At 39.9% G+C, this 13,422-nt stretch overlaps 1 protein-coding gene across 2 annotated transcripts in view; it reads right to left on the bottom strand.

Annotated features, from left to right (window-relative positions):
- Positions 1-13,422, bottom strand: part of LOC115390253 (cytoplasmic phosphatidylinositol transfer protein 1-like) — a 71,686-nt gene that overhangs the window by 16,345 nt on the left and 41,919 nt on the right. For both annotated transcript variants that reach the window (XM_030094041.1, XM_030094043.1), the window contains exon 2: positions 1,497-1,645. In XM_030094041.1, the coding sequence (XP_029949901.1) occupies positions 1,497-1,645 (149 nt within the window). The remainder of the gene's footprint in view (positions 1-1,496; positions 1,646-13,422) is intronic.

Here is a 13,422-nt window from a genome sequence, read left to right as displayed (position 1 = left end):
TGAATACATTTTGCCTTCAACATATTTCAAAGGGGACAATTTAAAAAGGGAAGTCAAACACTTGAGTCAAAGTACAATGAAAAGATGATAAATAAAATAAGTGATTAGGATTGGAAGCAATTAAATGCTGTGAATTGGGGGCAAGAAATTAGCTTAAAGTAATCATTTGAAATGACAAACAAAAGCAAAGGAAACAATAAGTGCAAGTTTTTTACACTATAGACATCTTATCGTCTTCTGCTCTTGGTAAGCTGATGGCTTTTGAGTATATTTCAGCATTTTAATTAATCTTTATCCCACCTACAACAAATCCATTAATAATATGTGTTTTATCTAAATGATTCACTTTTTATAAGAATTTTTTTCATGGAAAAAACAAGAGAAAAATCTAAGTGACTCTTTTTGAAACATGGTAGTTTGAGGGGGTTTTGGGGGGAGCAGCCATCACTCAGCACAGGGCCATTGTGCACCACGTTTGGCATTGTGTGGATCGAACTCCTCGCTTTTTTCTGAAAAATTTTGATGTGTCGGGAGAAATCCCAGCAGAGGAGGCAAAAGCAGACACAAGTACAGATCCTTGACAAGAACAGGTACAGACTGGTAAGAAATGACATGTTCTGAAAGGTACTGAAGGAGAAACGTCAGGAGGAATGATGAGTTCGGGGAAGGTATGAATCTATAACAAGAACTACTTTCTGTCAAACTGCCATCACTGAGTCTTATTTTTAAAATGACATATTTCATATATTTGTTTATAATCTCACCATAATGATTAGAAAGAGAACTCAAAAGCAACAGTCTCTTATAGATTCCATTTGTTTCTCATTTAGTATTGAGAGAAGTGAATGAAGACACCTGAATGAAACTCACGAGCGTTTGTGCTGCCGTTGCCTTCTTCGTCTCCTCCTCCTCTGCAGAGCTCTGCGCTCTGCTGACTCGGCATAATCACTTCTCCGGCATCACAAATGCTGACACAGGTATTTGTGCTCAGACAAATGGCCCACAACATCTCATTCTCCTCCCGTTTTCTCTCCCTCTTTCCTTTAGTTTTGTGTCCCTCTCCCCCTCATTTTCTTTTCCTTTTACTGAATGAACAGCTCTTATTTTCAATCTCTCTCCACTGAATCCACAGTAACGAAGGTCTTTTGATTTTTTTACGTTGTGTTTACACACCTGGTGGATAAGGAACTGTGTACACAGAAATCCCCTGTGATTATGGGCATTTTTTTATTTATATATGGAAAAACACACAGTGCAAAACTAAGTGGAGGAGCTTATTATAACTCAAAATCAATGTGTGTGCATCCTTGAGCACTTGCTTTCCAACCACACACTTTAAGAACACCTCGTCACGTGAGTGTTGTGTTGACAGTTACACAGATACTCATCAAAAATAGACCTAAAAATGGATAGACTGAAAACCCAACAAGTACCACAAAACCCGTCACTGAAATTAATGTCAGTAAGGAAAGTTGGAAAAGCTGAGTTCCACTGACCTGTTGAGGTAGACTCGTTTCTCTGTGAACTGTCCTTGGCCGTGCGTGGGGTCTTCGTACGGTTCGTTCTGGACCACCTCCACGCCCTCCCCTCGGTCGCTCTGCTCGTGGCTGTGTTTGCTGATCATGTACAACTGGCCGATCCGGTACTGAGGACAAAAAAAAAAACACACACACAAAAAAAAAGATTGATAAGCACGGTGAACACTTGAAACAGACCTTTAAAGCAGAAGTCAAAAGCATGGTATTTCAGATCACATGGTATTAACAGAATAGCCTTGTGACTCTTACATCTGTTATTAACGAGGCCAAGAACTTTTACTAAATTTAAAAAAAATACTTTAAAACGATCCTCTTTATTTATAAGTGTGCACAGAGTTGATTTGTGTGGATTCTCAAAATATATATTTTTAAATTTAAAACACAAGTATCAGTCACCCTGTTGTTCTCAAGTAGCATTAAAATTGAAATAGATGCAAATCCCCGCAGTACACAGATGAACCATTACAATCAGCATTAAACACAAACCAGCAATGTAATGCAGTTCGAAGAGTTATTCAGCACAATTACAGAACATATGAATATTCAGGAAGAAATGCCGCGGGTTTGATAATATTCAATGGGATACTTTAATTATTTAAACACTGGATCATGCATTCAGGGAACAGCACTAAGCTAAATGTTTAAAGTAGTTCATTTGTGTAATTTCTGTGATATATGCTGAAACCAGCAGGTTCTGCCTTCCTAGATACCAACAGTTCATTGCTTTTATTTTTAATAACGTTAGGGTTTTATTCTATTCTTCACTAGAAGTCTTTGATGAAAGGTCAGTCGGTGTTTTATTGAACACCACATTTGAACACGTTGGATCATGTTCAGTTAATTAACTGCTGCCATATAAAAGCAGATCTTTTGGTTTGAGCTTTTAGGGAGTGAGCTCTCTTTATTTAGCCTGTGAACTATGAACTGGGTGATTAATTATAACACCGTGCACTGCTTTTGATCTGTAATCTTTATATTCTAAAAACAAAGTTGCAGTGTGAGAAAAGGAGCTGTCAGACCAAGGAGCATCAAGGGACGGCAACTTAAAGAGATATAATGAGCAGGAGGAGCTCAAATGAAATCGAAAACAGAAAAAAAAAAAAGGGACAAGTGGAAAAGTTTGACAGCAGATTATGAGTAACAGGATACGAAGATGAGAGAAACGAGGTGTGAAGACAGAAAGCGATGTGGTTTGGTGAACGTGTCTTTCTGCTGGGGGCTGTGTAGAGGCGAGGCTGCCCTCTGCTTCCTGCTCAGACACCGTACGCCGTCTTCCCTGCTCCTCTCTCAACCACACCGGCTTCAGCTGCGTCTTAGTAATGAAGGAGAGTTAAATCAACCATATTTCCCTGGATTCCACGTTTCCCTTCTGCCTGACCTTTACCTGCCGCAGCTGTTGGCTGAGCTGAACGCTGCTGTCGGGGGGAAAAATGCGAGGCGCTCACCGAAAATAGCTCTCGGAGGAGGAAATCAAAACAATGCGGGGCTGCTGTTGTAATCTTTAATAAGATTCAGCGATTCGCAGGTATGAGACAGAATAAAAAAAAAAACAATTCAGTACAGCCCGGATTTCAACAGTCAAGGCATCTGAAGATCGTAGACAGACAAATTTAACTGCTAGATGAAAATAGTGGATGCTTCATGCCAGAAAATAGAATTTAAATCAGTAGTTATGTTATGTGTTTCTTGACTAGTTGACTATTCTCAGTTACAATTTTAGTCACGAGGAACAGTCAGTTTTCAGTCTATCACTGGGCAAACACAGGAAGACAGATGATCACTTGAATTCACATCTACAGGCAATGTTGGAGTCCCAAGTCCCAGTCCCAAGCAGCTGGGATTAATCCCACAGTGAAGCAGGAGTAAGAATACAAATTTGTTAAATCTAATTAATGTTGTTTTGTCACTGGATTCAAAATATTGGTGCTGATTTCTAAAGTTCTGAGGGATAAGGTCATCTGGATCAAATCTGTTGAGTAAGAATTGAACATACAGAAGCTGCTGTCAGATATTAAGGACCATATTGTTCAAATAAAGTTCCAGCTGCTACTCTGAATTGTTTTTTTAAAACCAGTTCCACTTTTTGTATGGCTTTAAAGCTGATATACAAAATAAAAATAAAGTTGCCTCGACCTGTGAGGTCAACACCGGGGCTCAACACAGCCTTCCTTCGTCGCCTCAGGGACTGGAGTGTAATCATCTGAAAGATCCGCCGTCCCCAGCGACCACAGTGAAGAGGCTTCAACACGCAGCAGGACACGAGTGATAAATCTGAATAGACTTTGATTATTTCTGATTGAGTGTGGGGCTGGAGCAGAAAACTGTCCCTTTTTGCATTTTGCGCACTCGGTGAAGCATATATGCTGCTTGATGTCCAGTCCTGTGAATAATAATCTAAAAAGAAAATTTAAAAAAAAACTGCAAATATTCATGTTTAAGGATAAAATTAATCATGAGCACACAAATGTTTACATCTGGTAAATAAACCTTCAATGTTGTGTAATGTTTTAACCAACAGTTAAGGCCATCATTAAATCCAAAGGAAACTGACTTCCCGTGGTGATGCACCGGGGCCTCCGAAATCAAAGTAAATCACTAATTAAAGCAAAATGCTATTGATAAAAATATCACACGATGAAGGGGAAAAGAAGACCAGTGAAGAAGAGCTGCTTCATTTCCTCTGCAGCTCAGTGTTCGACGCTACTGTATTTATAGATATATAAAAAAAACTTTGCGACGTGTCTTGTACAGTTACATGATATAAATATTCGGCGGCAGCTCGGTCTTTCAGTCATTTCAGTGTGAGGTTGCCAGGCAACAAGCTAAAACACTAAATACTGGATGCATACGTCACTGTTTTTCCAGAGATCCTTACAGTATGGATCCCTTCTCTCAGGCAAATATGACAATACCCAGCAAACAACAATGCAAATGTGCTCATTATGTTTGTCTTTTTGTGAATGTGGAGGAAAAAGTAAATACTGCAACCAAAATATGACGACTGCCAGAGATTTAGTGATCAGTACAAACACTGTATTTTAACACTGTTAAAACATGAATAGTAATCGAGAAATCAGAGTCTGAATGCATGTAATATTTATTTTCATGTGCTTGGTAAGCCTCTTTGACTGCACTCTCTATCCTCTTGCTGCATGATGAGGAGTCAAGATCATTGTTGAGGGAAATGATAATCTTGATGGTGGAACACAAACATGCCCGTGTTGTCGTCCAGGAAATCTAGATGTGCAAATTCATACTTCAATACGCATGAATCACAATGTTATCTGATAAATCGTCTATCTAGCTCTCCATAAAGTAAATAACTGAGGCAAAGTATGAATTGAGCTATTCAAGGAGCTCTTCTGTATGGGGGTGTCGGGCTGGGTTTGGACTCCTTGGAAATCTGCAAACCACTGTTTTGAAGTCACTACGATTATCATGTTATTTTCAGATACACTGCTAGTCTTTACACTGGTTTATCTCCTAACTGTTCCATTCCTCTCTGGCATACCACAGGGATCAATCCTGGGACCATTATTATTTACTATGTACGTGTTACCCCTGGAGAATATTCTGAGCAAGAACACGCACTGGTGCAATCTGCACAAATGCAGATAACAGACACGACACGCTGTGTCCCAACGAAACCTGGCACAACAGTTATCAACCCCATCACAGACTATGAGAAACTGGATGAAGAATGTTCATCATCATCCTCAAATCTGCCTGACAGGCTGACCGGGTCTTGGTCATTCGTGCTCGACTGTTGTGGAATTCAATACCAGGGAATCTCAGGCAAGCATAGTCAGCTTACACTATGAAATCTGTTCTTGAACCTCACTTAAATTTACTGGTAGATTTTTTTTCGTGCATTTTAAATTATTTCAGATTTTATGTCTTTATTGTTTTAAAGTCGTGCGTTCTTTCCAGTTGTTTTCACTGTAAAGCACTTTGTAACCTCAGGTTGGAAAAGTAACTGAAGTTAATGCTGTTCCTCGTTGTCCATTCTGGTCAGCTCCAGGAAGTGCAAAGCGGTGGAGGGCTGTCATGCTTCAAGATGATAACATTCTTTAGGCGAAAGGACAGTTCCAGCCCTCACAGCTCAACCTTCAGGACAGTTCGATTTTCTCAGACCTGAAAATCAGCCATGTTGATGCTCTGGACTGCATTCCTCAAACAAGAAATAATAATTTAAAAAAAAATCCTTTATTTTGTTTGTCTCATTCAGAAATATCCTAATAAACTGCAGCAAGACATATTTAATAAAAAAAAGAGGACTTATGTGCTTATTTCCTTATTTCAAAACAAAATTAGTCTGTAACTTAGTCTACTTGTAGTCTTCAAATTTTAACTATGGATTTATAATGCAAAAAAGAAAAAAAAAAGGTCTGCACTTTAAATGGAGACACACACACATAGTAAAAGTTTTGCATTTCAGTGCTTAAGATGAGGAAAACACTCTTCCCATTTCTGTGCTAATTTATTAATGCAGCATATAACATGCGTTAATAATTGAGGCTCTTGCGCCATCTCTCTCAGATCTTACGAGGAACGCAGTAACAGCCAGAACCAATTGCATAACATGTCCTTTTAGCATGATGTCAATTCAATCTGCTCCGCCACCTGCTCCGTTAATAAAAGTTCACCTTTATTTCATTGAAGTCTCGAGAGCGGCGGCAGCGTTTCTAAAAACAGCTCCGAGCTGTGCGGCGAGTGAGACAGTCGTGTTAAGAGCTACTGTAAATAATGCAGATGCCCTCCCCCTGTCTCTCTCTGCTCCTCATGCCAAACACAAAACTGGAGAGGTGAGTGGGGTGAAGTGAAAGACACTGACGGGGAAAAGGACAAGCGGAGGGGTGGACGAAGGAGTGGAGGGGGGGTTGGTCCCTTGTGAGGCTGAAGTTGAAGAAAATGAGGTACGTGGAGGCAGAAACGAAAATAAAAGACAGGAGTTACAGGAACAGGAATGTTAGACATCGTAGAAATTCAGTTCTATTTCAGACCAGTGGTTTTCAAAGTGTGGCGTAGGCTTCCTCCGGGGGGCACCAGAGAGCTTCATGCTGCGTCATTTTCTAAGAAAATGATTGTTTTCACATTTTCATCACATTTTAGTGCAAAACTCTCCATGTAACACTAAACCACAGAGACACCAAATATCCCAAGTGCTTCTCACTAGCACAAGAAGAGTTTTGCTTTTTAGAGGCTTTGGATTTCAACAGAGTATAGTTGCTGGCACTCTCACATGGCAGCAAAATGCCTCCGATTTCAGTTCATTTGAAGACCTTTCTGTGCAGAATTGCATGTTTTTGCCGGTGCTCAGATTAGTTTTCTCCCACAGTCCAAAAGCCACACGGACATTTATATAGACAGGCAATAAAAGTTGGATTTCTATTATCGGTGACTCAACTATAAAACTACAAACTTACACTGCTGTCATTGTCCAGTTGCTCATGCACGTGCAGAAGAACTATTTACTATGGCCATGGTGCGCACGCACAGCAGCAGCGTTTCACAAAAGTTGCATGTCCCTCGTTTACATGGAGACAGAGTTGAAATGTTTTCAAAGAGTTTCACCTTGAAGACATTTTCAAAAAAGTTGCATTTTCAGTGACTGGTGTGAAATCGAGAGGAGCTGGACGGGTGCAATGCCATTCAAGCAAACAGAGAGAAAACCCTGTTTAAGACAAAAATATTCTTATTTGATTTCTTTTCAAAAGTAGTAGCAATAGAAAAACACAAAGGCTGGTCTTTTTTTTTTTTTTTTTTAAGATGTAAGAGGAAACCACGGATGTCCTCAACTATGAACAGGAAAGAAAACCCGGTTCTAATCTAAGGAAGTTTTGGGCATCAACAAATAAGGTCTTGTACTGAGTGGTTCAACAGACATGTTATTTTACGCCGTTGAAGCCAAACAGGCAATCACTTCAGTAAAAGCTGCGGCACTGAAGTGCTTCTCACTCCGTCTCTCGTCTGGAATCCTCACAGCACAATCGATCATTTAGCTACAAGACGCAGCCGGCACAAAGAGGCCTTTCCTTTATTCGATTTGTCTGATGACGAGGCACTTGGCTTTGTTGTTGCTCATTAATCAATGCCAATAAATTAGAGTGTGTTGTCATCATCACCCCATAGGGCTGCATGGGTTCTGGTCCGGTTCACAGAAACCTAAATCTACAAACCTAACTGAAACAAACTTAAAGATATTCAAGTTATATTTCATTCCAAATAGTTTTACAAATGCAACCAGTAAAAAGAAAATTGTCTGGTGAAAGTGATGAAAAGTCTCTTCTGATGTTGCACTAGCAGGTGTTTCAGTTTCAAGGTCTTTTTTGCTTGTTTGAGCTAAAATAGACTGCAAAAACTGAAAATATTTGAAAAGCTTTAGTGCAACAAAGTTAAGAGTATTACCTGGATATAATCACATTTAATACAAAGTGCTTCTTTAAAGAGTAATATGGCCTGTTGCTTCTCATAAACACCAAATTTGTATGAAGAGCTGAAAGAATGCCTGTAAATCCACCAGCTATCATGATGATTTAGCAGACACAGTCTTAATATTGCTGAAAATTTAGTTTCCTACTGAATAAAGTGTGAATGTACAATGCACAGTAAAACATAAGAAACATGTGGTGGTGATCGTAATAACAAAATCATCTGTTTTCAAAAAGACTTTTCAAACCTAACACACTCGACATGTTTGAGACCCGTCTCCAAAAACCATTAATGCATCATAATCAGCTGATTCAAATTACTCTAAATAATTCATTTGTTTCTACAAACCACACTCATTTCTTCCCACCAAATGCTAGGAACTGTTATTTGACTGCAACGGAAAAAAAAAAAAAACGGTTTCATTCATTAACTAAAAGAACTTGTAGTGCTTGAGGACTGAAAGAAGTCTAGACTAGTCATATAGCTCGACGTGCGGCTGCCGTGTCCTAATATGAATGAACAATGTAGCCGTGTTAAGACGTACGGATCGATATGTGGTCTATCTGGACTCCCTCTGCATTTCTGAGCAGTCGATACCACCACAGCGCAGTCATCAAGAAAGTGGAGTGGGAGAAAGGAGGGGAGGAGAGAGACGGGGTCGTGTGATCTGCACTGTTGCTGGAGGGGGGGATACAGGAGGAGAGTGAAACTAAAGAGGGGGTGAAGGGGGAGATGGCAGGCAGCACATCACAGTACATCATTGTTTCCAGCCGGCGTATGGAGAAGAGGGAATTCAAGTGAATGAGGGCAGCAAACCAAGGTGGACAAAAACACAGAGAGAAAGAGACTAATAATTTCCCATCTTTGGAGAGAGGCCTGACCTCGTTATTCTCTGCGACAGCAATACTTGGAAAAGTTTGGGGGGGCCCCAAGCACTTTGTTTTTGTTAACGACTTGGCTTTTAATTTTAGACGGGAGTGAGGCCAAAGAATCGTTTGATCAGCTTGGTGAGAAAAAGACAGAGCTGAGTCGACTGTCGCAGGGAATCAGAAGCAGGTCGGTCAAGCATGATAGATGATTTTGAACATCCATGACAGTAGTTAAATGTTCTGGCACTGACATTTATTTTCAAATAAAAAAAAAACATAAGGCTGTTATTGTTTTTGACTTATTAGATTCCTGATGGGGACTTTAAATCGAATGCGCACTTGACAATAAATATACTATTAACAAAGAGGACAATATTAAATGAAAGTACACATCACACAAACTTGAAACGTACTTTACTTCACATTAGCTGCTATCTGGTTCATCTGACTGAGCATAAATCATATTTCACAGAGGGAATGAAATTTTCCCTCACTGATGAGACGCACCGCGATCCATCATTGACCGAGCAAAAAGGAGAGATAAAAGTAATCTCTCCAGAAAGTGGACAGGATAGATGGATGGACAGGAAAACTGGACACTCATTAACACAAGATGATTGATTTCTATTCATCAAGTGTTGCTGCATCGTGTGATCTATCATGGATTACAGATCTGATTGCATTTTGTCTCAAACACTTTTAAGTTGGGCTGTCTGAGCTTTGATAATAATCACACTGGACTGCACTATTTTGACCTCCTGTTGAGAAGAAATAGAAAGCTTGTTTTTTTTTTTTTTTTTTTCATGGAAGATTCCTTAAAAAAAAGAAAACATCACTGCCTTCTTTAATCTTTCCAAAGTCAGTAAAATAAGAAACACGTTGGCTGCCAGCGGTGCTTAATGAATGTATTTGTTAGTTCTATAGCGGACTACTGCAGTCAATCAGGATGTCCAAATGACTTTTTTTAAGAGCTTTAGGTTTAAGCTGCTCTGAAATCTTCTTTAAGGCACTTTCCTTTCTCCTTCCATATATTCATCTCTCACATGTTATATCACCTTCACGTGTCTCCCTTCCTGTGGGATTTGGAAGTTCGCACTATGTGCTTCTTATTTTCATCAAATCTGCAGCGAGTTCAGTCGCTTGCTGTCTGACGTGAACTTATTTTTTTTTGTTCTTTTTCTCTCCTATTATCCACTACATGGGTGCAATCAGAAATCTGCCACCTGGATCTCTTGAAAGTTTCTTCATGGTAAAAATGACTTTTTCTCGCTTTCCTACATCAGCGATGCTTTCACAAGTGGAGTTATTGGATTTTTTTCATCTATATTTCTCTGAATGTGAAAGTGATATGAGATGGCTATGTTGATCCAATAAAAATAAAACTACACTGAATGGAGATCACCGTCAAACCGTGCATCCTTTAAAATGACTCCTCAACATCAACGAATGACTCTCTCAAGCCACACAAGTATCGGAGGACATAATTAACCTTCAGTCCAACAAGGCTGCTGCTTGGCAGCCGGGTCAGCACACCTCTCTATTTGAATGTCAATGTGAGGCAACAGCTACACGAGCAGCCCTGATAATCACTGTGTTCCTCTTGTATCAGGGCCACTTTAATTCTCTCTGCGAGGAGCAGCGGCAGCCAAAACAGGGAGAGCATTTTGTGCTTGGCAGGTAGTGCAGCCTCAGATATAAAAGAAACCTTTCACATCCCTGAGCTCATGTGATTTCTACCGTTCTGAAGAACTGAGCAAACCATATTTAAAAAAAAAAAAAAAAAAATCCAGGTCTCACAGCTTGTGTAAATTAGCTGAGAGTGCCCTCCAAGCTTGTGTGGGCTGCATGAGTGGAAATAGTATGACTGTGATCACACACTGAGGACCTGTGGTGCGTAAGCAGAAAGGTGGGTTACTCTTTAAAAATATCCCCACAGGAGTTTTAGTTTTTTTTTTTTTTTTTTTTTTTTGTTAGCAGGAGTCGGCGTACCTAATGCCACCTCGTGTGAGACCCTCAATTATCATGAGTCATGTGGCTGTCCTCGACTGGCAGTCTGCTAGTCCTGACAAGAAATACAGCGACGGCCGGAGCAGCAGGTACACTGATCTGATTTGGAAAGTTAAAAAAAAAAAAAAAAAATCAACATATATTAAGCAACTATAAACTGTATTGAGCAACTGACAATCAATAAGAAAAACATGTTCTAACATCTGAGTTTATAAAAGCGCAACCAGTCCAAAAACCCAGATTTAGAACTGCGGTTCTGTTTTTTTAGGTTCCCATGTTGCTCTACTCAGTGGCTTTCCTTTTATATAAGGCCTTTTAGCACACAGTCAATCAATTTTGAACTTGACCCATGCATAATGTTTAGGTCAGAGTTGCCCTGTTTAGACATTTGAAAACAGGAAGCACACTTATTTATTCACTGAGGTTGTTCTGGCTCAACTTTGACTTGGATCTGTGGTAAACCTAGTTGAAAGAGTGGTTAAGCAGTGCTCTATTGGGCGATATGTTTTTAGGTCTAATTTTAAGAATGAGAGATGCGTTTTTACTACACCAAATATGGGTGCTGCACCACAGTCCTACTATAAAAATCTGTAATTTTCTACATCATGTATTATACGACTGTCCTCAAGAGGGTATATCACACCAAATCAATAAATACATACAATCTAAAATGTAAAAAAGAGCTTAATCTTGTACATTTTGCCAAGTTATCTACTGTCTATCTTTCTCCTCTCAGCTTTTCACTATGATGATGCTTGACTACACTATAATGAGTAATGGAGAGAGGTGTGGATGGCAAAGACCGGTTGACCAGCATCAGCACAAAAAAAAGAATTAAAAATACTAAATAATAGGCATGATAATATGAAGCATTTCAGTTCCATTGCTTTTAACCTCTTGGTTTCCAAACATACACACATCTCCAGTGGGTAAAAAGTCAGATTAAGAAGCATGATTCACATGACTGCATGGTAGACTGAAGCTTACTGCCCTGCATTTCAGACCGCATCCTCCTACACACAAATAAACGGGTTATTATCAGGCTTTTGCAGAGCTTCTTCTTGATTAACCATCCTTCTGAATCCGGTGTACTGGAGCAGAACGACGTCTTACACTGCACATGCAGGGCAGTGGGTCGGCACACTGCAGGATTAAGAAACGCTGGATTAGGAAGACTTATTTCTCCCCAGCATGCTCCACAAAACTAGCAAATAGACCTTAATATGAAGGAAAGAACGGTTTTTCAAGAAATTATATGGTTATATTAGTCATATTTCGGAGCCAGAAGAACCATCAATAACAGCATGGAGGCAGCGGGGAAAGCATCCAGATGGCTCTGGTTGAAGAGGGGTGAGCAGTGGGGACGGCAGAACGCCACACCGACCGAGGTCTGATCAGCCTTGGTCAGGTCGACTGAGTGAGGGGGGGGGATCTGTTGTAAGGCTGGAAGCAGTGATTCCAGGAAATAAAACTGTCCATGATTGTGCATCAGGACATGTTTCTACAACAGCAACCCTAAAATACTTTCAATATTTCACAGATTCTCTCAATGGATAAACAAATGAAATCATTCTGCCTTTTTGAAAAAAATGCATAAATAATTCAAAAAGTAATTTTGGAGTTTGGTGTTTGAAAATACTTAAATCTGACCTTTCTGTGTGACCAACATTACAGAGGTCTGTGGTTTATCTTAGAGCACACACACACACACACACACACACACACACACACACACACACACACACACACACACACACACACTCCTTTACTGTTGGCACAGCTATGGAGCCATCGCTTTGCAATTTCATTACCCCTCATGGCAAATACACACAAACACACATCTACACATTGAGCCACACATAAACACACAATCTTCTTGCACATTTAATCAACTGGGTGGCAGAGTGGGCTGCTCTCTCTAGATAAGATTATCCTTTGGGCCTGACAGTCAATAGGTGGACCAGGAGTGTAATTAGTGTGTGTGTGTGTGTGTGTGTGTGTGTGTGTGTGTGTGTGTGTGTGTGTGTGTGTGTGTGTGTGTGTGTGTGTGTGTGTGTAGGCAAGACAGGGAAAGGACAAAAGAAGAAGATGGAGATCGCAAAGCTATGGAGTGAGGGAGTCGATACAAGAAGAACACAAGTTACAAATGAACCTGATCACAAGAACCTAAAAATTTAATGAGTAGCCACACGGAGAGACTGACTTTGTTTACAGTAGAATGTCACCCTGAATGTTTTTTTCATTGAGTGGAACACATTTAAGTTGTTTGCAGTGTATTTTTCCCCGCAAAGAGAAGGAGTGATGTTATTTGGAAATTTCCCCAAAATACAGACAAGTGTTAAAGCTAGGGTTGGCGATTTGAATGAGATACATTTTTTTAAATACTGGTTAAAATGATCTTTATGACCCGATAGGAAGCAATTCATGGCGTGTTCTTAAAGTAGTTTGGAAAATATCCGCTATCTACAGCAGGAGTAAAACGGGAAAAACAGCAACCAATCGTCTTGACGGGACACCTTTTTTTAAACCAATCAAATCCCTTCGCCGTTCGACCTGCCCCCTGCGCGTACATGTCA

Source organism: Salarias fasciatus, chromosome 6 (genome assembly GCF_902148845.1).
Source record: "Salarias fasciatus chromosome 6, fSalaFa1.1, whole genome shotgun sequence".
Lineage (NCBI taxonomy): Eukaryota > Metazoa > Chordata > Actinopteri > Blenniiformes > Blenniidae > Salarias > Salarias fasciatus.
Note: the sequence above shows the minus strand (reverse complement) of the source record. Positions and strands in the feature narration are given on the sequence as shown.